Source organism: Callithrix jacchus, chromosome 3 (assembly GCF_049354715.1).
Source record: "Callithrix jacchus isolate 240 chromosome 3, calJac240_pri, whole genome shotgun sequence".
Lineage (NCBI taxonomy): Eukaryota > Metazoa > Chordata > Mammalia > Primates > Cebidae > Callithrix > Callithrix jacchus.
In genome coordinates, this window is record NC_133504.1 from 109,272,423 (window position 1) to 109,300,301 (window position 27,879).

Consider the following 27,879-nt stretch of genomic DNA (forward strand, 5'->3'; position numbering starts at 1 on the left):
TCCCTCAGTTTCTACTGGGTTCTTTAATGTACAAAATAGATAATATTTTACATTTTTGATGGCATAATTTATAAATATCTTTTTAAGTACATCCTGGACAACACTTAATGCTCACAAATGTGGAATTTTTTTTCTCTTTTCAAGTATTATTAGAATTTTAAAAATCTCAAATTCAGGATTTGAAGAAATTATTTGATGACTCACATTTATGCCTAATTGATTGACTTCACAATTTTCAAACTGACAACTGTATAAGGTATCTATAAAATCTGAAAACATATAGGAGAATACAAAAACACAGACACACATATATAATGTCATCAAAGACATTTTTTATCTTTTCTTTTTTTGAGACGGAGTCTTGTTCTGTCGCCCATTGGCACCATCTTGGTTCACTGTAACCTCTACCTCCCGGGTTCAAGCAGTTCTGCATCAGCCTCTCGAGTAGCTGGGACTACACATGCACGCCACCACACCTGGCTAATTTTTGAATTTTTAGTGAGCCAGGTTTCATAATATTGGCCAGGCTGGTCTCCAACTCCTGACCTTGTGATCACCCATCTTGGCCTCCCAAAGTGCTAGGATTACAGGCATGAGCCACCACACATGGTCGGACATTTTTAATAAAAAAATGAAAAGATATTATCTATGTTTTTAGATTTTATGAACACCTGGTACATGGCCATGTAGTTTTAAAAATAGCCAATAATTATATTTTAATATTACTGGATTGCAACATGTATTTGAAATGTGGAACATTTAAATTCTCAGAACAATTATCAGAAAACAAATCCATATGATGTTAAAATACACTATCAAGCTAATATAATTAAAACAGTATTACCCAGATATATAAAAAGCAGACACAGAGAGATTCCATAAGTAGACTCAAATGCACATGAGACTTTAATATATAATAAATGTGGCATTGCATATTAGTGGGAATTAAAAAGATTCAGTACATGTGTGAGGAAAATTAGAAACTGATCTAGAAAAAAATAGTGTTTAACCAAGATAAACTTCATATGGATCAAATATTTAAATATAAAAATGAAATAAAAATTATAGTAAGAGGACAGGAATTATTTTAGTTATAATTTTTTAAGTATGACCCCAAATCCAGAAACCATAAACTATTAATATAGTAGGTTACATTAAAATTTTAAAAAATAATTATGCATGACAAAAATACCACAAAGTAAAAAAAAACATTTTTAATAGCCTAAATATTGTAATTCATATTATTGATTAAGGATTAATTGCCTTAATAATTAAAAATTTTCTAAAATTAAAAAAAAAATACTAACAACCAATGGGAAAAGAGCAAAGAAGGGAAAACAATAGCGAAACCGCTCTTACTTTCTTAATGGGAATTATAAGCCAGGGTTTATACAGAATTATGGTTTGTCATTGACTAGGGTGTGCTGGTGCACTTGAACCCACTTCAGCTCAGCTTTCCTGAGCTGAAAACTAACCCAGGGTCACACAGCACACTGAGCACCTGCTCTCCCATTGTTCCTACAGATAAATCTCTGACACTGGACCTTTTAACCCAAGAATTACTTAAGGCATTTTTCAGATCATGAATTCCAGCAGAATGGCTGACAGCAACTGGTCTGAAGACCCTCACCTAAGTAAGAACTGACTCAGCACAGGAATGTGGTTTCTTCATCGCCCTATCCCTGACTTTACCCCTCACTTCTCAACCAATCAGTGATCACCACACTTTAGGTCATCACCTGTGTCCAGCCCCCTTAAAAACCCCATCCACAAACCTCTTGAAGAGGCATATTTGAGGTTTCCTTTCATCTCCTCATTTGGTTGCCCTACAATTATTAAACTCTTCCTCTGCTGCAACTCCTACTGTTTCAGTGTATTGGTATGTTACTGTGCAATAGGAAATCAAACCTGGTGGTCCTATAATAAGAGTTCACAGAATATGATATACAAAGAGATCTGTGATATATGACAACCAGCACAACCTCACTCTTAATAAGAAAAATTCAACTTAAAATTAAAAGGTTTTTTTCTCAGAATGGCAAAGATTAAAGTTTGATAACATGGCCGGAAAGTATGCATATTGATACTCTCATAATCACTGATGAAATGTAAATTAATACATCCTTTGTCAGTACTGACAGGTTGCCCAACTCTAGGAGTGCAATTTATATAGACTACAGTGTGAATAACAACCAAGTTGGGTGACATGATGACCCTGATTCTGTAGAGGGTCATTTGGCAAAATATTTCAAAATTAAAGTTTACATACAATTTGACTCAGTAATTTTGCTTTCTGGAATTTTTCCTGCTTGTGTAAATTTATATATGTACAATGAAATGCTTCACACTAGAATATTCTTCAGCCATTAAATAGAATGAGGCAATTCTATACATTCTCTAATGGAATGATCTCCATGATATCCTGTTTAGTGAGAGAAAGCAAGTTGTGGAAGAGTAATAATTTGCTACCATTAAAAACAGAAAGAATACATTTGTATGTTTGTATATATAGAACATCTTTCAAAGGTTACACAAGAAACTAGAACTTGTAGCTACCTCTGGGAGGGGAACTGGGTGGCTTACATTTCATTGTACATATTCTCTGTACCTTTTTTTTTTCTTTTTTTTGAGATAGGATCTTGCTCAGTCACGCAGGCTGGAGTGCAGTGGTGTGCTGATTGCTTACTGCAGCTGTCAGAGGCATTTGAACCAAAGCAACTGCATCTTGAATAGGGGTAGGTAAAATAAGGTTGAGACCTATTGGGCTGCATTCCCAGACAGTTAGGCATTCTAAATGACAGAATGAGATTGGAGATTGGCACAAGATATGGGTCATAGAGACCTTGCTGATAAAACAGCTTGCAGTAAAGAAGCCAGCTAGAACCCACCAAAACCAAGATGGCGAGGAGAATGACCTCTGGTCGTCCTCACTGCTACACTCCCACCAGTACCATGACAGTTTGCAAATGCCAGGGCAATGTCAGGAAGTTACCCTATATGATCTAAAAAGGGGAGGCATGAATAATCTACCCCCTTTTCAGCATATAATAAATAACCATAAAAATGGGCAACCAGCAGCTCCGAGGGGCTGTTCTGCCTATGGAGTAGCCATTCTTTTATTCTTCTACTTTCATAATAAACTTACTTTCACTTTACTGTATAGATTCTCCCTGAATTATTTCTTGTGTGAGATCCAAGAATTCTTGTTTGGGGTCTGGATTGGGACCCCTTTCCAGCAACACAGCCTTAAACTCTTGGGCTCAAGTGATCCTCCCACCTCAGGCTCCCAAGTAGCTGGGACCACAGGTGTGTGCCACCAGGTATGGCTGATTTTTAAAAAAATTTTGGTAGTCAAGGGGTCCACTATGTTGCCTAGCCTAGCCTCGATCTTCTGGACTCAAGAGATCCTCTCACCTTGGCCTCCCAAAATGCTGGGATTAAGGTGTAAGCCACAATGCCTGGTCCTCTGCATCTCTTAAGTGAAGGAGCCCAGGGAAATTTACCCCAAAATATAGTACCCTGGTATGCTGATTATCTTAAGTTAAAGGCCCTTTAAGGTCAGCAGATGCTGGAAGAGGCTTTTCTCTGACACTCCCTTATCTACCTTAAGACTGGACCCACCACAGAGAAAATAATTGCCTTTGATCCCATCTCTGAAATTTCATTATCTGTCACAGAGAAGATACTTTTTCAAAAGATAATGTCTTTTGACTGCCTCTTAGACTCATTTCAATTCTAAGGAGAATCATTTACAGGTTAATTTCTGTTTCCTGGGTTCACTCATTCTCCCTAATAATCATTTACTACTCTTCAAAAGAATTATCTACATTCCCTACCTCTCCCTCCTCTATGTAGAAGAGTATATAAACATCTATACCCCAGTGGGTTATTGGGTAATCATTGAACTTTCAATATTCACTAAAAACTATAAAAGGACATCACATAGTATTGAATAAAGTAAATAATAACACAAGGTTCAATGTTTGTTTTTTCATCATCGCTGATCTAAATGTCTAAAGTTTCAAAATAACATGAGCCAAAAATGTTTAAAGTATGGATTTATCTTGATTGAATACTTTATGGCTACCAAACTCTGATGTTAAAGCCACATCTAAGTCTAAAAACTACACGTGCTTTGTATGATAAGATTAATAATTATAATAGCTTTAGATTATTAATCTTTTCAATAATTCCCATGCCATGTTCTCAAATACATGTCTATTTTGAAATCTTCTATACAAAATTCACTACAACACTTCAGAGAGTGACTCTATATTGAGAATACAGATAAAGTTACATAAAACTTACTTAGGACTTGCAAAGATTGGTTACTCATTTCACACACAGCCTTTGCAAATGGAACCACCAGGTTCTTCCAGTTCTTAGCGTCATGCATCACAGGACATTCTGGGAGCAGGAGGAAAACCGATAAAGCTTCTTGGTGTGGAGAACGGCACGGAAGAGCTCTGAGCAGATTGTCCTCGAGACACGTAGTTATCTGTGCTCAAAATAGGATTAGGGAACAGACGCAGGACATATTAGATACAGAGTATTGTGAAAAGCAAGCTATGAAATTAGGGATTTCACTCCACCATATTTCAGTTAGAATAAACACTTAGTCATTCTGAAACCTATTGATGAAACTCAATAGTGATGGAGTTACATCACTCCTTCCATCCCAAATGCCCCTGATGTGGTACATGAGAGCCATTCTCCTCATTTTATATCAGGCTGCCTGAAGAAAAAAAAGGAAATACTATGAGCATGCATATACGGAGTGAATTATGGGTTCAAAACTAATAAAAGCCCTTCGAAAGCAATGTTGTATACAGGTCACACTAGTATTCCTCCTTCTAGAAGGAGGAGCTATCCCCAGCTCCTCTCCTCCCCACACACAATATCCTTTTCTTTTTTTCTGTTTTCTCATATATCAGTAGATAAATTTTCAGAGCAAAGATAGCTCTAAATTTTTATATTACTTATTTCATTCAGAGGTAAAGTTTTGCCTCAGAGTGTAGTGGCTCAATCATAGCTCACTGTAGCCTCAAACTCCTGGGTTCAGGCAATCCTCCCACCTCAGACTCCCAAGTGGAGTGCATTGCCATACACAGTTCATTTTAGAAAATTATTTGTAGAGATGATGTCTCACTATGTTGTCCAGGCCAGTCTCAAACTCTTGGGCTCAAGCAGTACTCCCACCTTGGCCTCCCAAAGTGCTAGGATTACAGGCATGAACCACTGTACCCAGCCCAGAAGTAAACTTTTAAAATAGGACATATATAAAAACATATTAGTGGGAATAAACCTGTATGATATTATTTATACTTGTTTGAACACTCATTGAATACTTATGTCAGGTGATCTCATGTAAATCACTTTACTTTCTTATTGATAATCCTATAAAATAACTTTTGTTTTATTTGTTTTTACCTTGTTTTTACAGATGAGCAAGGAGTGACTCAAAGGAAGTTAGAGGAAAGAGATTACTCAACTAGAAGGTGAACATGGCAGTAGTAAAATCTACCATGGCAGAGAAAATGCCATATGTTCACCTTGCCAGTCATTTTTCATTTTCCTCCTAGGTTCACAGGAGGAAAGATGGCAGCCCCCCAGCTCCTGCAGTTAGACAGGGTCATGTGACTGAGTCCTAGCTCACCAATGTGAGAGAAAGTGATACGTGACACATTGAGGCCAGGCCATTAAAACCTCTCATGGGACCCTCCATACTCACTTCCGTCATCTGTTAGCCAACTCAAAAGACTGAGTGGAGGATTTTACTGCCCCAGGGCCTAGAGACGCTAGAAAGAAGCCCGAGTCAGCCCTGCATGAACCTGTGCAAAGTTGCCTTTGACCTCCAACCCTCATTGGACTAGGATGTTGGAAAATATTTTATTGTGTTAATCCACTGAGATTTGGAAGTTGTTTGTTACAGCAGCTAGTTGCATTTATTCAACCTAATAGATCTATGTTCTGGAATTACAGTGTCTGCCTCCCAAAAGGGTAAATAAGTGATATACGCAACAATAAACTGTGATGTACTATATATTGTTTTAATTACATTAAAATTCTTAAAATTTGTTTTTTCATATGTCTAGCAGAATATGGTTTCTGTGGAATGCCTGTAAGTGTTATGCTGAAAAACAGCATCACAATGTCAAATAACTCCAAGAAAAATAGGGTCAAAGAGATTTCTTTTAGTGTACGATGCCATAGAACCTTTGATTTCCTAATGTGTATTTCATGATTCCATAGTAGTATGCAGTGTTCTCAAAGTTGTTTCATCAAGAACCTTTTTTAATGGGGTTTTTCATGAAGCTACTGTCCCTTGGAACTCATGCTGGGAAGAGTACCCCAAATTATCTCCCATATCACCTAAATAAATTCATTTTAAAAATACACTTCATAATATTTGCTATTATCATTTCATCTTGCAAATGAAAATATTATTATATCTGCAACACATTAAGGAACACTTTCCCCCTTTCCCTTTCATGTATAAGGAACTACTCAGACCCAGCAAAATGGTATAAAGATTATTTTACTAACTGAAGACATTTAAGGTATGGTCAATACAGAAAGACACCTTTTGGAAGCTTCTTTTATCTAACTAATGCAGGGCTCTTCTAGAAAGAAGTTCTTGTACATCCTCCATTGTGGAGCTTCACTGCTAAAAAGGAGACCAATCATTCAGATCACTTGCATGTGGATGAGAAATTGCATAGACAAACAAACATTCTCATAAACTGTCATACCTTCCATTTGTCTCCATAAAATCCCATTTGTTCTTCCATAGGAGCCCTTTCTTCCTTCTCCCTTTCCTCCATCAATTTGGTTTATAAACTCTTATTCCTAGCTGTTCAGGGAGCTTCTTTATCTGAATGCTCCACATGCAATCGTGCAAACCTTATTTTTTTTCCTTCTGTGCTATAGGCTAAATATGTTCCCCAAAATTAATATGTTAAAAACCTAACCCCCAATATGATAGTATTAAGAGGTGAGGCCATGGCCAGGCACAGTGGCTCACACCTGTAATCCCAGCACTTTTGGGTGGATCACCTGAGGTCGGGAGTTTGAGTCTAACCAACACAAAAAAACCCCATCTCTACTAAAAATACAAAAAATTAGCCAGGCTAGGTGGTACATGCCTGTAATCCCAGCTACTTGGGAGGCTGAGGCAGGAGAATTGCTTGAACCTGGGAGGTGGCTGTTGTGGTGAGCCAAGATCGTGCCATTGCACTCCAGTCTGGGTAAAAGGAGCAGCAACACTCCATCTCAAAAAATTGGAGCTCTCATGAATGGCATTAGTGCCCTGACAAAAGAGAGCCCAGAGAGTGTCTTTGCCCTTTCTGCTGTGAAAGGAAAATATATCTTGGGACCTCAAAATCACTAAGCTAAAGGGAAAAGACAAGCTGGGACCTGCTTAGTGCAAACCTGCCTCCCATTCTATTCAGTTACCCCTCTGCTAACTGAGATAAATGCATATCTGATGCCTCTTTTGGAGAGGCTAATCAGAAACTCAAAAGAATAAAACCATTTTTCTCTTATCATCTACCAAAGACCAGGAAGCCGCCTTCCCTGCTTCGAGTTGTCCTGCCTTTCCAGGCCAAACCAATGTTCATCTTACATATGTGAATTGATGTCTCATGTCTCCTGAAAATCTATAAAACCAAACTGTGCTCCGACCGCCTTGGACACATGTCCAAGGATCTCCTGAGGCTGTGTGATGGGCATGTGTCCTCAACCTTGACAAAATAAACTTTCTAAATTATCTGACCTGTCTTAGATATTTGGGGTTCACACTGCCATGTGAGACAATGAAAATATCATCTATGAGCCAAAAAGTGGGCCTGCACCAGACACCAAACCTGATAGTACCTTGATCTTGGACTTCCCAGCTTCCAGAACTGTGAGAAGTAGATGTCTGTTATTTAAGCTACCCAGTCTACAGCTTCCTGAGCACTGAGGTATTCTGTTAATTATTAATATGCAGCGACCCCCTCCACCAACTCAAACCCGAGGCAGTACACAAAAAGCAAGTTTTCTTCCTAAGACAACCCAGAATCACAGAATATTAAACTGGAATAGATTTTAAAGATGAACTCAACAGGTAAAGAAAATGTGACCCAAAGAGAAGGGATGAGGTAGTAATAGAGATTCAACTCAAATAGATGTGAGTTTCATCTCAGAATAGAGAAGGGGCTTTTCAGTTTATCAGTCCAGGATAAGGTCCTGCTTCCCAAACCAACACTCTTTTCCTACATCATGGTAGAGATTATCCACCTCTCAAGCACTGCTCTTCTTATATTGAAAATAAAAATATTGTATCTATTGTACATTTAAGGGTTCATTGAGAAAATAAATGTCAGCCCCAATCATAAAACTACCTTTGCAAAAGTATGACAGTAAGAGAAATCTGACATGGTTGACTCTACCTTGCTGCCAGCCTCACAGGTTGGCTGTCTTTTCTCATTCTTGGGCATGAGCCAAGCTAACTTTGGGAGAAATTTAGTTTATAGTTTAAATTATAACGGCTGGTCCCAAAAACAAAATTGTTCTTGTAAAACTAATGAAAGCCCACCAAATTAGGATGAGAGGGGCTTGAATTCTAAATAATTACCAGCCATTATTCTGGAGGTTGTAAGATTTGCAACCCTCTCAATTATTCTTGCAAGTAACATCATTATTGTAGAACCTAAGCTTGGCCTTTTGAGATGTCACTTCAGGTTTTTGCATTTCTGACAACTGGATGACCCCACCTGGACCCACCAACCAGTCCTGTGCCCCCCCCCCCCGACCCAGAAACTGACTAGCACAAGAGGACAGCTTCTATTCCCTATGATTTCATCTCTGACTCAGCTGGTCAGCATGCTCCCTACCCTAGTCCCCTGCCAACCAAACTATCTTTGAAAAGCCCCTAAGCTACAAGCGTGAGCCTTCGGGGAGACTGATTTGAGTAATAATTCTATCTCCTACGTGGCATGGCCAGCCTCATGTCAATTAAACTCTTTCCTTACTACAATGTCATGGTCTCAGTGGGTCGATTTTTGTTTCTGCAGTGGGCAGGAAGAACCCATCAGGCAATTAAAATCATAGTCTCCTCTCATCCAGCTTCCAACAAAATTAAACTGCAATTGTATTTGTTCTATATCTCAAGTAAGTATTGGCTATTACCATGGAAGAAATCCATTCCTTTTTTGTTAACTTCTTGAAGGTATCTCTTGCCATTTCTAAGTCCACATCAATGGAAGTCGTTTCTCCAGTTCCTCTTTGGATACAAGAAATGCAAGAAACCACATAAACAGAGGGAAAGGGATATTTCTAAAGTTCATATGTCATTTGTTGTTTTATATTATTAAATATAAGATACAAACCTTTTTCTTATAGTTTGCCTTCTTTCAAAATAATCAACTTACATGACATATAATATATGTTCTCCTTGTTAAAAGACAGTAGATAACAATTTATTATCTCTATAGTGGCTACATCAAGTTTGGGCTGCTGTATTAACAAAATTTTATGTGCTGAGTCTGAGAACGGAAACCATCTGCCCCACACTCAGTTTGCACACCAAGAACTAGAACTACCTACCCTCCACCCTCCTTACCATTTATATTTACAGAACTTTGCAATGCCACTGTTTTTTTGTTTGTTTTTACTTTACTCTTCCAGGAAACTTTCGTCCAGGCAAATGGCAACTGTTCATCATGGGAACTTTCGAAAGATCCACTAACTCTTCAATGGAAAGTATCAACAGTTTATGCCCAAAAATCTTTGAATCCCTTATCTCAAAATCCTTGCCTTGCTGTTTCCACCCATCCTGGATTGTTGTCATCTACCTAGTCCAGATCAAATCTCCAGCCTTCCTTCTCACATTGAAAGATCTCCTTAAACCAAACTCCCAATTGTCAATAAATTCTGACCTGGTTTTTCTTCTCAGAAACACTATCAAGGCCTTGTCTATGTGTACTGTTCTCTCTGGCCTGTCTTATCAACAAGTTATTTTAGTGATATTTGAGAGGACAGCATTCAATAAGCCTAACAATTTTAAAATAATGCATTATCAAATATTGTATGCCACCTGCAGTGGGTCATGCCTAAAATTCCAACACTTTGGGAGGCCAACGTGGGAGGATTGCTTGAGGCCAGGAGTTCAAGAGACCAGCCTGGGCAACATAGAAGAGACCTTGTCTCTACAAAAAAATAAAAAGTAAAAAATTAGCCAGTCATGGTGGTGCATACCTGTAGCCCCAGCTACAGGTGAGGCTGAGATGCGAGGATAGCTCAAGCCCAGGAGTTCAAGTCTACAGTGAGCTATGATCAAACTACTGCATTACAGCAAGGGCAACAGTGTAAGACTTCATCTCTAAAAATTAAAAAAAAAAAAAAGGCCAGGCATAGTGGCTCATGCCTGTAATCCCAGCACTTTGGGAAGCTGAGGTGGGTGGATCACTTGTGGTCAGCAGTTCAAGACCAGCCTGGCCAATGTGGTGAAACCCTGTCTCTACTAAAAATATAAAAAAATTAGCTGGGTGTGGAGGTACATGCCTATAATCCCAGCTACTCAAGAGGTTGAGGCAGGAGAATCACATGAACCCAGGAGGTGGAGGCTGCAGTAAGCCAAGACCATGTATGTCACTGAACTCAAGCCTGGGTGACAGAGAGAGACTGTCTCAAAAATATAAATGAAAATAATAAAAATAAAATTTAAAAAAAGGCTGGGTATGGTGGCTCACACCAGTAATCCCAGCACTTTGGGAGGCTGAGGCGGATGGATCACCTGAGGTTAGGAGTTCAAGATCAGCTTGGTCAACATGGTGAAACCCATCTCTACAAAAAAATATAAAAAATTAGCTGGATATGGTGGCACAAATCTGTAATTCCTGCTATTCAGGAGGCTGAGGCAGGAGAATCGCTTGAACCTGGGAGGCGGAGGTTGCAGTGAGCCAGGATCGCACCACTGCACTCCAACCTGGGCAACAGAGTGAGACTTCATCAAATAAATAAAGGAAATGAGTCAAGTGCAGTGGTTCACACCTGTAATCCTAGCACTGTGGAAGTCCAAGGTGGGCAGATCACGAGATCTGCCAGATCAGGAGATCGAGACCATCCTGGACAACATGGTGAAACCCTGTCTCTACTAAAAATATAAAATTAGCTGGGCGTGGTGGCTCCTGCCTGCAGTCCCAGCTACTTGGGAGGCTGAGGCAGGGGAATCACTGGAACTGGGGAGGCAGAGGTTGCAGTGAGCCAAGACCACACCACTACACTCCAGCCTGGCCACAGAGCAAGACTCCATCTCAAAAAGGAAGGAAGGAAGGAAGGGAGGGAGGGAGGGAGGGAGGGAGGGAGGAAGGAAGGAAGGAAGGAAGGGAAGGAAGGTTTTCTCTTTGCTAGATTAATTGATCAATAGTAATATTAGGGCTAAAATATTTATGCAAGTACTAAAACAAAGTATTATAAATTTCTCCCTTAAAATATATTCTCTTTTGTAGCCTTTGATATCTTAGGAGTTCCTCAGTCCTGGGAAGTAAGCATGGATACTTTTTCACATTAGGAAGATAATACTCTTCACATAGAAAAGATTTTTCCACATGTAGCAAGAATTAGCCTGAGGTGAAGTTGTTGGAATCCAAGTTCCTCTAGTCCCACAAACTGCCTGAGAATGCAGCTGGGTTAAGAACTAATGGGATTGCCACGGGGGTTAGACAAGGGCAAGTAATAGCAACAGGGGCTAAGTGAGTACCACCTAGTGGCCAGGAGTGGGTACAAGATGTGTATCACCATATTTTGAAACAGTGAGCAAATTTAAGGCCAAGTTAACAAGAGAGGGACAGGACCTCACCAGGCAAAGGAGAACCCATATGAATTACACGAGCTGCAGACAAATAAGCAAGGCATCGACCTCCAAAGAGGCAGAGGGCAGCCTAAGACCCCTTTACACTACTATTTCTCCTTCTTGTCTCTTTTACATCCAGGTGCCATTTTGGAGAACTTGGAGGAAGGAGCAGAAATAGAAGAGCTAAATATTGAGCATTAAAGGAATTGTTTAAACCATTGAATCAGACCAAAGGTTAAACCAAATAGAGCAAAATCAGATTTTCTTCTGTAGCAGTGAGTTAAAGACAACATAAATAAGATATATTTTTAATTGATCGTACACAGTAAAAATTGTAAAGTGTACTCTTGGCTGCTAAGTACTAAAGCAATGTGAGATTTAGTTGATCACTTGTATATACAGAGATCCTGAAAAAACACCATTCCTTGTAATTGGACAACAGAGCAAAGCAATATGAAGGAAATAAACAATGTTAACTAGAAATTATAACTTATAGTGGTCTAACAGAAAATTACTTTATAAAATGAAAGAATTCTATAACAACCTACAAAGTTCTCTGTGTCGGACTCTGTAGGCAAGGATAACAAAAGTCACAAATTAAACTTACTTGAAACATATCATTTTACATATTTTCCAGTGTTTTAAATGAAGGTAAATCTTATGTAAATATTACCTTTTCTTTAAAAAACTCGCAGTCAGACAAGCAGGAGATGAAAATATCATTCTAACTTCACTGTAAAAGTAATAACAAGGGTTAAGTCACAACATACTATAAAGCATGCCTTTTAAATCTTAGTATGTCTGCAGCCTGGGTAACATGGAAAACCCTGTCTCTACAAGAAATACAAAAATTATCCAGCTCGACAAACATGGTGAAACCCTGTCTCTACTATAAATACAAAAATTAGCTGGGCTGTAGTGGCACGTGCCTAGAAACCCAGCTACTCAGGAGGTTGAAGCGGGAGGATCACTTGAACTCAGGAAGCAGAGGTTGCAATGAGCTGAGATTGCACCACTGCACTCTAGCCTGGGCAACAAGAGTGAAACTCTGTCTCAAAAAAAAAAAAAGAGAATGGGCTAGCAAAGAAATGAGAAATGGTAACACTGGAAATGTTAGAGATTGTGCCACTGCACTCCAGTCTGGTTGACAGAATGAGACTCTGTCTCAGAAAGAAAAAAAATTAGCCAGGCCTGGTGATGTATGCCTGTAGTTGCCATTGCTTGGGAGGCTGAGGTGGGAGGATCACTTAAGCCCAGAAGTTCAAGGCTGCAAAGAGTCATGACTGTGCCACTGCACTTAGCCTGGGTGACAAAGGCCCTATCACAAAAAACAAAAAAAATCTTATAATGTCTGAATAAGTAAATGATGATGTGGAATCATTATTAATGAGGATAACTACTCTCTTAAGAGTCTCCCAAATCCTGGGTATACTTTGTTCATATTATTTCTAAATCTCACCAAAACCCTTATAGTTGATTTGTTCAATTCATGTAGGTTTAAATAAAACCTATCCCTGTGAGGACTAAAACTCATAAACTCCAAAGGGTGAACTATGAATATATGAAAACAGTCCACCTTATTGAAGGCTTTGTAAGCTTTTTCTCTCCTGCAACTTCCTCACCAATAGCACCTGGGATATCACATGTCCTCCATGTATCTGTAAATGAGTACATCAATGACCTAGTGACATTAAGAGGCTGTAGAAGAGGATCATGGTCAAAATACAAATACCTTCACAATTAAACCAAACCCTCTTTCTTAGGATAAAATGACCAAGGCCTCAGAACCAGATAAGAGCAGCTTATAATTTATCAGACAGAGCCACCTTTTAGCCACTTCATGTTCAGTACTTCTTGTTTTCACTGCTATCCATTTTTCTGCCACGGACTGGGTAATTCGGCTTATTTCTGGCAGGGTTTTCCTGGGAGCACTTGTGGAACTAGTATCCTTCCGGAAAGGAAAAAAGAATGATCAGGAACACACACACATGTTGAATAGTAAATTATACAGTAAATCATCTGGCATGGGTGGTTAATAGGCATTGTCCTCTTGGGTGGTAGCATTTGGTGGGAGGAGCTTTGGTGTCAAATGGGTAGGGCTATTCCACCTCCTAGCCTGGGCCACTTTGCTTGGTCTGAGTCTTAGTTTCAACATTAAAAAATATATGTATATATTAAACACAGGGCTTCAAACAGATACTTGTAAATAAATATTCATTGCAGCATTATTCACAATAGCCAAAAGATGGAAACAACCCATGTTCATCAACAGATGAATAGATTTTTAAAATATACATACAATGAAATATTATTCAGCCTAAAAAAGAAATGAAATTCTGGCCGGGCACAGTGGCTCATTCCTGCAATCCCTGCACTTTGGGAGGCCAAGGCAGGCGGATCACCTGAGGTCAAGGAGTTTGAGACAAGCCTGGTCAATGTGGTGAAACCTCGTCTCTACTAAAAATACCAAAAAAATTAGCCAGGTGTGGTGGCAGGTGCCTGTAATCCCAGCTACTCGGGAGGCTGAGGCAGGACACTTGAGCCTGGGAGGTGGAGGCTGCAGTGAGATGAGAGCATACCATTGCATTCCAGCCTGGGTAACAAGAGTGAAACTCCGTCTCAAAACAAAACAAGCAAACAAACAAACAAACAAACAAACAAAACCACAATGTGGATGAATTTTGCAGACAAGTGAGTAAAATAAGCCAGATGCAAAATAACAAATATTGTATGATTCCACTTGTATGAAGTATCTAGAATAGGCAAACTCATAGAGACAGAAGGTAGATTCAAGATTGCCCAAAGCTGGGTGCGGAGAGGGGGTATGGAGAGTTGTTATTTCATAGTTAGAGAATTTCTGCTTGGGGTGATGAAAAAGTCTTGGAGATGGATAGTGGTGTAAGTTGAATAATACTGTGAAAGTAATTAATGTCACTGAATCAAATACTTAAAATGATTTAAATGGCAAGTTGTATTTATATATATTTTATCACAATAAATAAAAAGAGATAATAATACCTACCTCTCTGGGTTCCTGTTAAGATGAAATTATAGTGGGCATACGAAGCTTTGAGATTATAGTAGGCACTCAATAATTAGTTTCATTGTTCCCTTTAATCACCCACAAGTGTTTACTTTTATATAAGTAACTCTCAAATTGTAATGTGCATATGAATCACCTGGTGGGAGATTCTGGTGGGCTTGTTAAAGCAGATTGCTGGGCTCCACCCCATAGTTTCTGATTCCGTGGGTTAGGGTTGAGCACAAGAATTTGCATCTAACAAATTCTCCAGTGATGCTGATGGTGCTGGTTTGGGGACCACACTTTGAGAACTATCCTTCTATATAATACTTGAGACCAAATAGCCCAGCCAGAAGTTTCAAAAATCACTGTCTGGAAAGAAAAATCCATCTTCAATATAGTCTTCCAGAGGCATTAGCGCTCTGTTGTAACTTATACCTATGCCTCTACTGCACTTGTTATGAGCCAGGAAATTATGCATTGTTTTGGTTTAATGCTGAAATAAAAGACCTCTTGAAAAAGACAGGTAACCATGGCTCTTAAAGTTCCCTTCAGCTTCTTGATCTGAGTCCTGGGCTTTCTCTGTAGTTTGATCAAGAGGAAGAGTTTTTTTCTTCCCACATCCCAGGAAACTTGGGACAATGAGGCGCTCCCTCTTGACACTTACATACCATTTCTTTATTTGCTGCTTCAAAATCCCTGTCTCCTCCCAAATACACGGCATGAGACTATGTCATTTGCCTCCTCCTCTTTTGTAACCTTCCCCCAATGTCCTGGTCACTCCCTTTAGTTCATTGAAGGCTTCAGCACCTTGCTGACTATCTTCCTCACACCATGATTCCCAAGGTCATCCTTCCTGCCCTCACTCTTGGTAACTTCAGAATTGATGAACATTATCTCCCACCTTCATCTCTCAATTCTTAATTATCTCCACTCTTCCTCTGCTCCACCCCAGCCACACATGCCCTGGATCAGGGTTTCTAAACTGACACTATTGATATTTTAGGTCAGAAGACTCTGCTGTGATCAGCTGTCCTGTGTATCAAAGGATGTTTAGCGGCATCATTCCAGCCTCTGCCTACCAGATGCCAGTAGCAACCACTTCCAGTGCCATGCTCTCCCCTAGTTATGACAAACTACAGTGTCTTGAGACATTGCCAAATGTTTCCTGGAGCACAAAAATCACCCTTAGTTGAAAACCACTGTGCTATAGGTGAGAAGCTGGGTTTTATAATCATGAATTGTTCCATCTTCTAAATTTCTACTGGAAATATTCTCTTCTCTGACCGTCATACACCATCTTTCAGATTCACCTCCTTTAGAGTAAAGTCCAAGATTCTTCTGTGTACCGGGATTGCCAATCCATTAGCCCTGTTGTTTGTCCACAATACATCACCCTCCTTCATCTTCCTTACCCAGCTTGGATTCCATGGTTCATCACTATAATCACACCTATAACTCTTCTGTCCATTTTCTATTGTACTTACCTAGCAAAATTCCGTCTGTAATTAAACTTGACTCTGGATTACTCCAAAATCCAACTGAAGCAGCCTAACAACACTGAAGAAAGCTGCACAACTGTGCAGAGTGATTGGACTTTAAGTCTGTGACCACAGCTTTCAAATGGGCACCTGATACTGTCTAATCAATTCCAAAGCTAACTGCTTTTTCCCTCTCTAAGACAGCTATTGCAACCCTTCCTTTTCTTCCTAAACCTTTCACTCTCCTCTGCTTGCTCATGCTCAGATGGGGACCTTGCCTCAGGCATCACTGAAAATTGAAGCAGTTAAGCAAGAACAAATCACCTTCCCACCATCAACATACCTTCACCTGTACTGTTCCTTATTACAGCATAATAGATATATCTGTTCAAACCCTTCAATTATGCATTAGATTCTGCTTCCTCTCTCCTACTCTCAGACATTGCTTCTACAATTACGAACTCTTATGCAGCATCAGAACCCCGCCCATGGTTCTCTACTCCCCTTCACATCGAAATTTCTCAGGGTTGTCAAAGGCATTGTTTGCACTTATTCCCCTTCTATTCTCTGTCCAGCCCACTTACGTCAGGTCTCCTCCTCTTCTCTCTGCAATAACACAATCTTACCAAAGCAAAAATAAACTGTGCGTGCCTCTTACTTGACCACTCAACTGTATTTGACAGAATTGGCCACTTTCTCCTGGAAATACAGCAGTCCCCCCTTATCCATGGGGGATGTGTTCCACCAAGACCCCCAGTGGATGCCTGAAACTATAAATAGTACCAAACCCCATATGTTTTTCCTATTCATCATAGATATGATCAAGTTTAATGTATAAATTCAGCACAGTAATAGATTAATACCAATAACTAATAATAAAATGAAATAATTATAACAATTTACTGTAATAAAACTTATGTAAATGTGGTACCCCTCTCTCTCAAAATAGCTTATTATACTGTATTCACCCTACTTCTTGTGATGAAGGGTGGATTTCATCACACCATCCAGAAGATGTGATTTAAAACTTATGAGTTATTTCTGAATTTTCCATTTGATATTTTTGGACCACAGTTGAATGTGGGTCTGAAACTGTGACAAGGAAAACTGTAGATGAGAAGTACTACTGAGAGCCAGGTGCAGTGGTGCACACCTGTAACCCCAGCACTTTCCCAGGCCAAGGTGGACAGATCACTTGAGCTCAGGAGTTCATAGACCAGCTGGAGAAACATGGCAAAACCCTGTCTCTACAAAAAAATACAAAAGTTAGCTGGGCATTGTGGTGTGCACCCTAGCTACTTGGGAGGCTTAGGTGTGAGGATGGCTTAAGCCTAGGAATCTGAGGCTGCAGTGAGCTGAGACTCCAGCCTGGGTAACAGAGTAAGACCCTGTCTAGACACACACACACACACACACACACACACACACACACACACACACACACGGAAGGACCTCTGTACAGGTGCTTTCTCTCTTGGCTTGCGTGGCCAGCCTCTCCTGATTTTCCCTTCTTCAGAAACTGGTCCTTCTCAATCTTTTTTTCTGGTTCCTCTTCCACTGTCTAACCTCTAAAGGAGAAGTTCCTCATTAGAGGAATTGTGTCCCCCTTCTCTTCTCATTTTCACTCTCTCTCTCTAGGTGAGCTTTCATCCAGGTCCCTGGCTTTACATCCCATCTATGGGTTGATAACTGCTGTGTTTGTATTCCACTGCCAGCATCCTCCCTGAGCCCCACATTCAGATACCCAGCTCAGTCTCTAGGTCTCCCTTCCAAACACATTTCAGGTGGGTCGCCTCACATAGCTGGCCCCATCTCACAGAACTGGCTCTATCTCGTAGAGCTCCTTGTCCTTTCTTGCTACGGTTCTGCCTCACTGGCCTTCTGTCATACACACCAAACTCAATCTTGCCTCACAGCCTTTCTGCGTGCCATTCCCTCTGCTCTGTGCATTCTTTTTCTGGACCTAAGCATGGCTAAAATCTCTGTTCAATGGTCACAGCCTCTACAAGCCCTTTCCTGACAGACATTTCTAAAGAAGCCCACCACGACAATCTCAAATGATCGATGTCTTTTCTTCAGAGTACTTATCACTGTCTAACAGTTTTTTTTCGAGATGGAGTCTTCCTCTGTGCCCCAAGCTGGAATACCCCAAGCGGTGCAATCTCAGCTCACTGCAACCTCCACCTCCTGGGTTCAAGCAATTCTCCCTCAACGTCCCAAGTAGTTGCGATTACAGGCTCATGCCACCATGCCCAGCTAGTTTTTGTGTTTTTACTAGAGATGGGGTTTCACCATGTTGGCCAGGCTGGTCTTGAACTCTTGACCTAAAGTGATCCACCTGCCCCTGGCCTCCCAAATTGTTGGGATTACAGGCATAAGCCACCGTATCCGGCCTCTAATACAATCTTATTTATTTTGCATTTACGTATTTATGGTCCAGACTTGCCTGTGGAGTTGGGGACTCAATGATGCAACCCTTGCAACAGAGGACAGCTGAGACACTGCACGCCACCCCTGCCACACACACCCCTATAAACTCGCACACATGGCCTTCCTTCCACTCAAGGAGGCATTCCCTGTAGGACATCTCAGAAACCCTTCCTTGACAGTTCTGGACAGGGAAAATTCAGTTCCCTCATGAAGATGGAAACAGCTGCTGTTGATAGAAGTTACATTGGTATGCACATTTACATGATACAAATTCAATATACACGCTTGCCAATAAAGAAAAAAGAAATCTGAAATGGTGGTGGTGGGGTCTAATCTGTTAGGAACGTTGACAAATAAGGATGTGAGAATTATGTAGTATTTTTTATAAGCATTTGAATATAGGACCTTAATTTTTTTAGTAAAACACCTGAATATATATGAATAATACAGTATTTCAAATACTGCTGTGAAATCTTGAAAAAAATAATTTTAAAAGGAACAAAAAAAATATGATACCTGATGAGTTGTCACAAAGTTGGCATATTTTCCAGCAAAAATGTGTTTGACTTGAACATCCACGAGGTCTAAAAGAAAGTCATAAATCCACACTTAGAGTTTTTAGAAATAAAAAATAAATCTGATATATACATCAAGCCAAATATACTCACTTACCAGCAATTTATGTTCTCCTAAATGGATTTTGACTACAAACACACAAAAGAACAATTTTTTCTTTTTCTTTCCCCCATCATATTGCAAAGAAAGATCAGTTTTGATCAGATTACATGTCATATATTCACTTAGTCTAAAATTTAGGTTTTCATGCACTTGCATAATGCAGCCAGGTGGCCATGCTTTACAAGATATTTGATTAAATATATAAAAGTATATTGTTCTGGTTGCTTCTTTACTTTCTTAATAAACTTGCTTTCACTTTGTGGGAAAAAAAGTGTATTGTTCCATGCATAAGTAATCAGGTTAGGATCTTCTTCTGTATTACCTTAATCTTCTTTAATTAATGAATTAATTAATTCATTTATTGAGATGGAGTCTTGACCTGTTGCCCAGGCTGGATGATATCAGCTTAGTGCAACCTCCATCTCCTGGGTTCAAGTGGTTCTCCCGCTTCAGTTTCCCGAGTAGCTGGGATTACAGGCTTGCACCACCACACCTGGGTAATATTTGTATTTTTAGTAGAAATGGGTTTCACCATGTTGGCCAGGCTGGTCTTGAACTTACCTTAATCTTTATAAATGATTACCAGATACCCTAAGATTCACTGCATAAGAAAAAATGCACAATGTACACATATAAAATAAAAGTACTAGGGGAACTACAGTTCTGTGGGATCCTTTGAAAGGAAGCTGAATACTAGTTCTCCTCCAGTGGCACTGATGAACAAAAATCATGAATCAGTGGGACTCATACCATCAGCAGAAATCAAGCATCTAATGTCAAAGTTCTCTTTCAGGGCCTCTGGATGAGTTGGCTTGCTTGTGTCACTTGGTCCATGACCAAAAGATACCACCTGACCAGTGGTGTGCACATATGCAATGGTGTGATCACTAGAGAAGAGAGAATATACCATAATGAAGACTGAGGCACTCATGGCTTTTGAGAAAGATGATGTCCCTTAACACAAAATAACAAACACAGAAAACCAGTTTACTTTTACTAAGTACCCAGTTCTCTTATCACAATGTCAGTATTAGAGGCCATCAAAGGATGTGCCTAAACAGATGGTGAGTCAACATTAACTTACTACTAATCTTAAAAATAGAATGTTATTGATGGGTCTTTACTATGGTTTCTATCATTGCGTTTTAATTGCAGGCATTTCTATGTATATATATTTTTGTAATGCATTGGGTAGATATTTAAGCACTAAAAGTGTCCTTATAATTAGGTTATGCAGAACTCTGAATATATATGCAAATATACATCACCTTCCGCACACATGAGATTACATTAATTTAATTTTGTCTCATCAACTTAAGCAGGAAAGCTCTGCGATTTTTACCAACCTACTTCCCATCCTCCAGCATCTGGTAAGATGTTCTATACACAGTATAACTATTTATAATTAGTAGAACCAATTATTTCTTATTAAATAAATAAAATAGAATAAAGATGAAAAACAGAAAAATTAAACTATATTTGAAACAAGTAAATTTTCAGGCAGGAAAATGCTCTCTAAAAAGAGCAGCCATGTATTTTGGGTTTTAAGGTTTGATAACATTCCATATGGGTCATTTCTAAGTAATAAAATATAACACTTTCTACACATGCAGAGCAAAAAAGAAGAAGTCTATTACCCTCCACAATCTATCTGTGAAACTAGGCCATCAATTCTTTCCACAATTTGTGGACCTCTCTTCTTAGGAGTGGGGTTGTATCCCAGCTGCCCAGAGCTATTGTCTCCAAATGTGAACACTTTCCCATCCTGTTTAGGAAAGAAAGAACCAAATTAATTTCAGGTTTAAAAGGGTAACTAAAAGCTTACTGATTTAGTATCATACGAGAATTAATATGGGAGCACTCTGTGAAACACAAGGTCTACATAAATAGGAGAGATCCTTTATTCTTTCTAATAGTGTTATGTCAAGTTAACACATTAAACATGAAAAATCACTGGGGTTAGGCACAGTAGCTCACACCTGTAATCCCAGCACTCTGGGAGGCTATGGCAGGAAGAGTGCTTGAGGCCAGGAGTTTGAGACTAGCTTGGTCCAAATAGCAAGACCCCATCTCTACATAATATTTTTTAATCATTAGCATTTCCTTAAAAACTAGACACCATGATGATGTATTGTACAGCATGGTGACTACAGTTAATAATGTGTTTCATATATGAAAATTATTAAGAGAAGGCCGGGCATGGTGGCTCATGCCTGTAATCCAAGCACTTTGGAGGCCAAGGCGGTGGATCACCTGAGGTCAGGAGTTCAAGATCAGACTGACCAACATGGTGAAACCCCATGTTTAAAAAAAAATTTTTTTTTTAATTTTTAAAAATTAAAAAAAAGAAAAATTTTTTAAAAATTTAAAAAAGAAAAGAAAATTACTAAGAGAGTAGATCTTAAAGATTCTAACCACAATAAAAGATAACTATGTGAACTGATGCATATGTTAACTAGCTTGATTGTGGTAATCATTTCACAATGTACACATGTATCAAAACACCACATTGTACAGCATAAACATATATAATTTTTGCTAATTATACCATAATAAAGCTGGAAAAAGAAATGATTAAGTACTTAATAAGTCTTTATTAAATGAATAGATGGACAAATTAACTGGTTCAAGAATAAACCCAAGATTTAAGAATGAGGTTGAATTTATTAGAGCATTTTCCTGAAATACTGTCTTCCCAAAAGATGATTCTATGATTACAAACAACTCTAGCTTTCTCTTTACAACTAAGAATAATATAATCCAAACAATCAAGGGTTTTCTAATTTAAGATATGCATTTAAAACAAACAATAAAAATAATTGGGGGCATATAGTTTTTAAACAAACATTACAACTACACAGGTAGTTTTCAAGTCTATTCTTTATGGCTCCAGAAAGAATCCATCCCTTTGGAATAGAGTGTATGGCGAGAACAAGAATGGGAGGAAAACATTCAGGAAGCTGGGTCGTAATTATGCCAAGCAAGAAATGAAATGAAGTATGTTCTAAGCTGTAAAGTGGGTTATTGAAAACTATAAAAATTACTTTGTTGCTTCTATAATAATTTTTATCTGTAAATCACCTTGTCAGTGAATAATTGCTAAAGGGGCTGGGCGCAGGGTGACTCACACCTGTAATCCCAACACTTTGGGAGGCTGAGGTGGGTAGATCATCTGAGGTCAGGAGTTTGAGACCAGCCTGGCCATCATGGTGAAACTCTGTTTCTATTAAAAATACAAAGATTAGCTAGGTGTGGTGGTGTGCACCTGTAATCCCAGCCACTTGGGAGGCTGAGGCAGGAGAATTGCTTGAACCTGGGAGATGGAGGTTGCAGTGAGCTGAGATCGAGCCACTGCACTCTAGCCTGGGCAACAGAGTGAGACTTTGTCTCAAAAAAAAAAAGGAATAATTGCTAAAAGGAATTAGTTTCTGTATTAACCTAATTTTTTTTTTTTTTTTTTGAGACAGAGTCTGGCTCTGTCGCCCAGGCTGGAGTACAGTGGCGTGATCTCAGCTCACTGCAACCTCTGACTCTTGGGTTCAAGCAATTATCCTGCCTAAGCCTCCCAAGTGTCTGGGGCTACAGGTGCCCACCATCATGTCCAGCTAATTTTTGTATTTTTAGTAGAGATGAGGTTTTACTATGTTGGCCAGGCTGGTCTGGAACTTCTGACCTTGTGATCCGCCCACCTTGGCCTCCCAAAGTGCTGGGTTTACAGGCATGAGTCACCCCACCTGGCTATTAACCTAATTTAGTAGGTATCTAAAGATACTTCCTAAAGCTGAAATTAGCTTATCTTATAGAATCTTGAAAACCTTATGATTTATATTTGGTTTCCATTTCCTCTTTAGATATGTGTACACTGAATGGCTATGTCTAGATTTTGGTATACATATCTTATGCTACACTCTGAATGTTTGTGTCACCCCAGAATTCTTATGTTGAAATTCTAACCCTCAATGCCATTATATTAGGAGGAGGGGCCTTTGATGGATGATTAGGTCACGAAGGTAGAACCCTCGTGAATGGGATTAGTGCCCTCACTGAAGAGGCCCAGGTGGGACTCCTCACCCCTTTCACTATGTGAGGACACAGTGAAAATATGGTATCTATGAATGAGAAGTTTGGCCCTCATCAGATACCAAATTTGCTGGCACCTTGATTTTGGACTTCCTAGCCTCCGGAACTATGAGAAATAGATTTCTGCTGTTTACAAGCCACTCTTTTTGTGGTATGTTGTTATAGTGGCCCAAATGGGCTAAGGTCTCTGGCTTTCCACATTAATTAGTACATGTACCTTGTTAACATTTCTCTGTAACTTAAAAACATAGCAACACATTTTGGATTACCTGACTAAGCACGGCAGTGTGCTCATCACCACAGCTGATATAAATCACACCTAGATTCTTCAGTGCACCAATTGAGAGAGGTTTGTTGCTTTGCACTGTCGAGACAAAGCAGAATTTCTAGAGTGTAAGAAGCAGACTGAGATTTCATGAGTATTTACATTTTAATACCTTTTTATATTTCATATTTTTACATAAAAGATCTTTTATTATTCTTATAATTCACTAACATAGTTTGCAGATTTCATGACTATATATTTAATACCTTTTTATATTTTTATGTAAGTGATATCTTTTATTATTCTTAAAATTCATAACAAAATTTAAAAGTAAACAATTCTAAGTATAAAACAGAGGAAACACCCTACCTTGAGAAAGAAAAGAAGAAATGCTCCTTTAACATTTATTTCTGGAAGCTATCTAATCTTCTGGAATGCTCAAGGCTATTGACCTAGAAGCTAAACTGCAAGACCCTCACGCCTGATACTACTGCCATCGTGTTGTATTAATTTGTCAACCTAAAATAACAACAGAGAGGCTCTCTAAAAAGTTTATTTGGAATGAATGACAATGGGATTACAATCCAGGATATGCATGCCATAGCAGGCCATGGGCATAGCTGGGGAGGCTGAGGCAAGGGGCAAGTTTTAAAGTACACGTAGGTTATTTTGCAACAGAAGTTCATTGGTTACAAGGACTTATTGCAGGCAGTGACATGTGTACTGGCCATTGGTAGAAGAGAGACTTCACAGAATCCACCCTGACTGCAAGGTTGCCATTTCGTAAGGTTACTTGCAAGGCTGCAGTTAGGAAACACTGTTACTGGAAAGATGTCCCATAGAAGTGGTCTTAGCTACAAGGTTGTGGTTTTGGTAGAGTCCTCTGAGATAGTTCTTATTATCAGGTGGATCGGTGTGAGGATCCTCCCCTCATGACCCCTGCCCTCCAACTCCATTTTATTAGGATTTGAAATAAGTGACTCCATATTGATTCTGACCATTTTGACATATTTCTGTCACATGATAGGTGCTCTGCAAATGTATCATAAAAATTGAGATGATAAGAAAAGCTGGCTAGGCATGGGTGTCTCATGCCTGTAATCCCAGCACTTTGGGAGGTTGAGGCATGTGGATTGCTTGAGCGCAGGAGTTCAAAACCAGCCTGGGCAACATGGTGAAACCCCATCTCTACAAAAAATACAAAAAAATAGCTGGGTGTGGTGGTATGTGCCTGTGGTCCGAACTACCTGGGGGGCTGAGATTTCAGTGATCTCAGATCATGCCACTGCACTCCAGCCTGGGCAACTGAGCAAGATTCTGTCTGAAGAAAAGAACAGAAAAAAAAGAAAAGAAAAGAGGAGAGGAGGGAAAGGAAAAGAGGCTAGGGGAGGGGAGGGGAGGGACGGGGAGGGAGGGAAAGGTAGAAGAGAGGAGGGGAAGAGGAGGGGAGAGGAGGAGAAGAGGAGGGGAGGAAAGGGAAAGGGAGGGGAAGGGTGAGGAAGGGAGGGGAGGGAAAGAAAAAGGAAAGAAAGAAAAACTTAGCTAATGCTGAAATGGTGAAGTGAAACAAGGTATAAGTGCTCAGCATGGGACTGACACATGTTAGGTGCTAACTGTATGTTAGCTGAATGTAAGGAATTGATAGAAGAGGATAGTTTGTGGGGAGCACATCTTGATGAGTTTTGTGTTCAGAGGAACTGGTTGTTTAGAGAAGTTTTCTTTTGTCTAGAGGAACTGCTTGTTTCACCTAATGTTAGCAGTCTCCCAGTACAGCAATTTCTAAACTTTGCTTCACACTGGAATCACCTGTGAGGTCGCAAATGATAACTGATACTTTAATAGGTATGGGGCCTGACCCGGGCATTGAGATTTTTAAAGGATCCTACCATAGGCAGAATAATGGCCTCCCAAAGGATAATGGTCTCCCAAAGAATAATGGCCTCCTATTTCCTCATCCTAGAGCCTGTAAATATGCTAAGTTACATGCCAAAGGGAAGTTATGGAAACAGATGGAACTAAAGTTGCTAATCAGTTGACCTTAACACAAGTGAGATTCTGCTGGATTATCTAGGTGAGCACGCTGTAATCACAAGGGCCTTTTAACTGAGGAAGAGGGAGGCAGAAGAGTCTATGTGAAAGTAACAAGACTTGAGAAAGACTTGATCAGCCATTGCTAGCTTTGAAGATGAAAGAGGTCTACGAGTCAATTAATGCAGGTGGCCTCTAGAAGCTGCAGAAGGCATGAAAATGGATTCTCCCCTAGAGCCGGTAGAGGCAGGCAACCCACTAACACCTTGACGTTAGCCCAGTGAGACCTGCGTCAGAATTCTGACCTCCAGAACTGTAAGATAATACATTTGTGTTGTTTTAGGCTGCTAGGTTTGAGATGATTTGTTACCACAGCAACAAGAAACTAATATAGCTCCCTAGGCTATTCTAATGTGTCGCAAGTTTGGGAACCACTGTTTTAACCATTGATACTGCCCTTTGCCAAGTTGGTCTTCCACCTGGAAAGAAAGAATGATTTATTGCACAAACAAGACTATCTCCTTACCTTGGACGTTACGCCCACTGAGGGCCAGCTGCCCTGCACTGTTACTTCCCCAGCCAAACGAAGTCCCACAGAGAGACAGGGCAAAGCTGTGAGCCCCTCCAGCAGCCACCTGAGCCACTGGGATCCCCTCCAGGGACCTCACCCTCTGAGGGCTGGCTTGGGAGGACAACTCCTTCCCCAGGCCCAGCTGCCCATGGCTGTTCTTTCCCCATGAAAACACTTGGCTATCTACAAAAACAAAGAAGAGAAATTAAGAATTGTACACATATTAGAATACTAAATTCAAATAGAAACTACTAATTCTATAAATCTTTTTTGTGGCTTTATTGAGGTATAATTTACAAATAAAAATTTTATATACTTAAGGTATATAATGTGATGTGCTGAAATTCACAAACATTGTTAAATGATTGTCACAATGAGCTAATTAACATATCCATCACCTCACACAGTTACTTTTGTGTGTATGTGTGTGGTGAGAATACTTAAGAGCTACCCTCTTAGCAAACTTCAAGTATACAATGCACTATTATCAACTATAGTCACATGGCTGTACATTAAAAACTTATTTACCTCACAACTGAAAGTTTGTACCCTTTGACCCACATCTTCGCATTTCCCCAAGCCCCCAGCCCCTGGCAACTACCTTTCTACTCCCTGATTTTATTTAATTTGACTTTCTTAGATACCACATCTAAGTGAGACTGTGTGGTATTTGTCTTTCTGTGTCTGGTTTATTTTACTTAGCATGATGTCCTCCAACTTGCAAATGGTAGGATTTCCTTCTATTTCTATTCTACTTCTATTTAATGTTACAAATCTTTACACAGTAAAACAGAGATAAAGAAAAAAATGAGATGAAAGTATTCCAAATAAAGGCAAGTCAGGTGGTCAAGGTCACCTTCAAATGTCCCTTCAAACAATGTCTACTCTTCTCCCTCCTAGTTAAGGGCAACTGTGTTCTTTCAGCTGCTCAGGCCACAAATCTTAGAGTCATCCTTAACTCCTCTCTTTTATACTCTTCAACCCAGCAAATTCAAAACTTCTGCCTTCAAAATCTATCCATTTCTCATCTCTCCACTGCTACCACCTTAGCTAAGTCACCAACATTTCTCTACTGGAGAATGACAATAGCACCTCACTGATCTCCCCAAGGCAATCTTTGCCCCCAGGAGTTTGTTCTCCAAAGAGTAGCCAGAGTGATCCTTTTAAAAATATAAGTCCAATCAAATACTTCAGGAGCTTGCTATCTCACTCAATGAAGGACTGAGTCCCATCACAGGCCCCACATCACCGTTCTGGCCCACCCCCACTTCCCAGACTTCATCTCCCCCTGCTCACTCCTCTCTAGACCCTTTGCTATTCCTGGAGTACACTTCAGAGCATGCCCTGATCTTATGGCCTTTGTGTCTGGATCATTCTTTCATGGTTAGCATCTCAACTTTCTCCCTCCCTTTTCATATGGTCTCTGCTCATATGTCACCTTATAAGAGATATCTTCCCTGACCACCTTATAAAATAGAAAGGCCCCTT

General features: G+C 39.7%; 1 protein-coding gene across 4 annotated transcripts in view; it reads right to left on the reverse strand.

Annotated features, from left to right (window-relative positions):
- HERC6 (HECT and RLD domain containing E3 ubiquitin protein ligase family member 6) overlaps positions 1–27,879 on the reverse strand; it is a 77,491-nt gene that overhangs the window by 41,334 nt on the left and 8,278 nt on the right. For all 4 annotated transcript variants that reach the window (XM_078366866.1, XM_078366864.1, XM_078366865.1 and 1 more), the window contains exons 4-12: positions 26,347–26,574; positions 23,797–23,891; positions 21,085–21,212; positions 20,198–20,334; positions 19,286–19,353; positions 13,663–13,784; positions 12,510–12,569; positions 9,172–9,265; positions 4,309–4,498 (exon numbers count right to left, since the gene is read on the reverse strand). In XM_078366866.1, the coding sequence (XP_078222992.1) occupies positions 4,309–4,498; positions 9,172–9,265; positions 12,510–12,569; positions 13,663–13,784; positions 19,286–19,353; positions 20,198–20,334; positions 21,085–21,212; positions 23,797–23,891; positions 26,347–26,574 (1,122 nt within the window). The remainder of the gene's footprint in view (positions 1–4,308; positions 4,499–9,171; positions 9,266–12,509; positions 12,570–13,662; positions 13,785–19,285; positions 19,354–20,197; positions 20,335–21,084; positions 21,213–23,796; positions 23,892–26,346; positions 26,575–27,879) is intronic.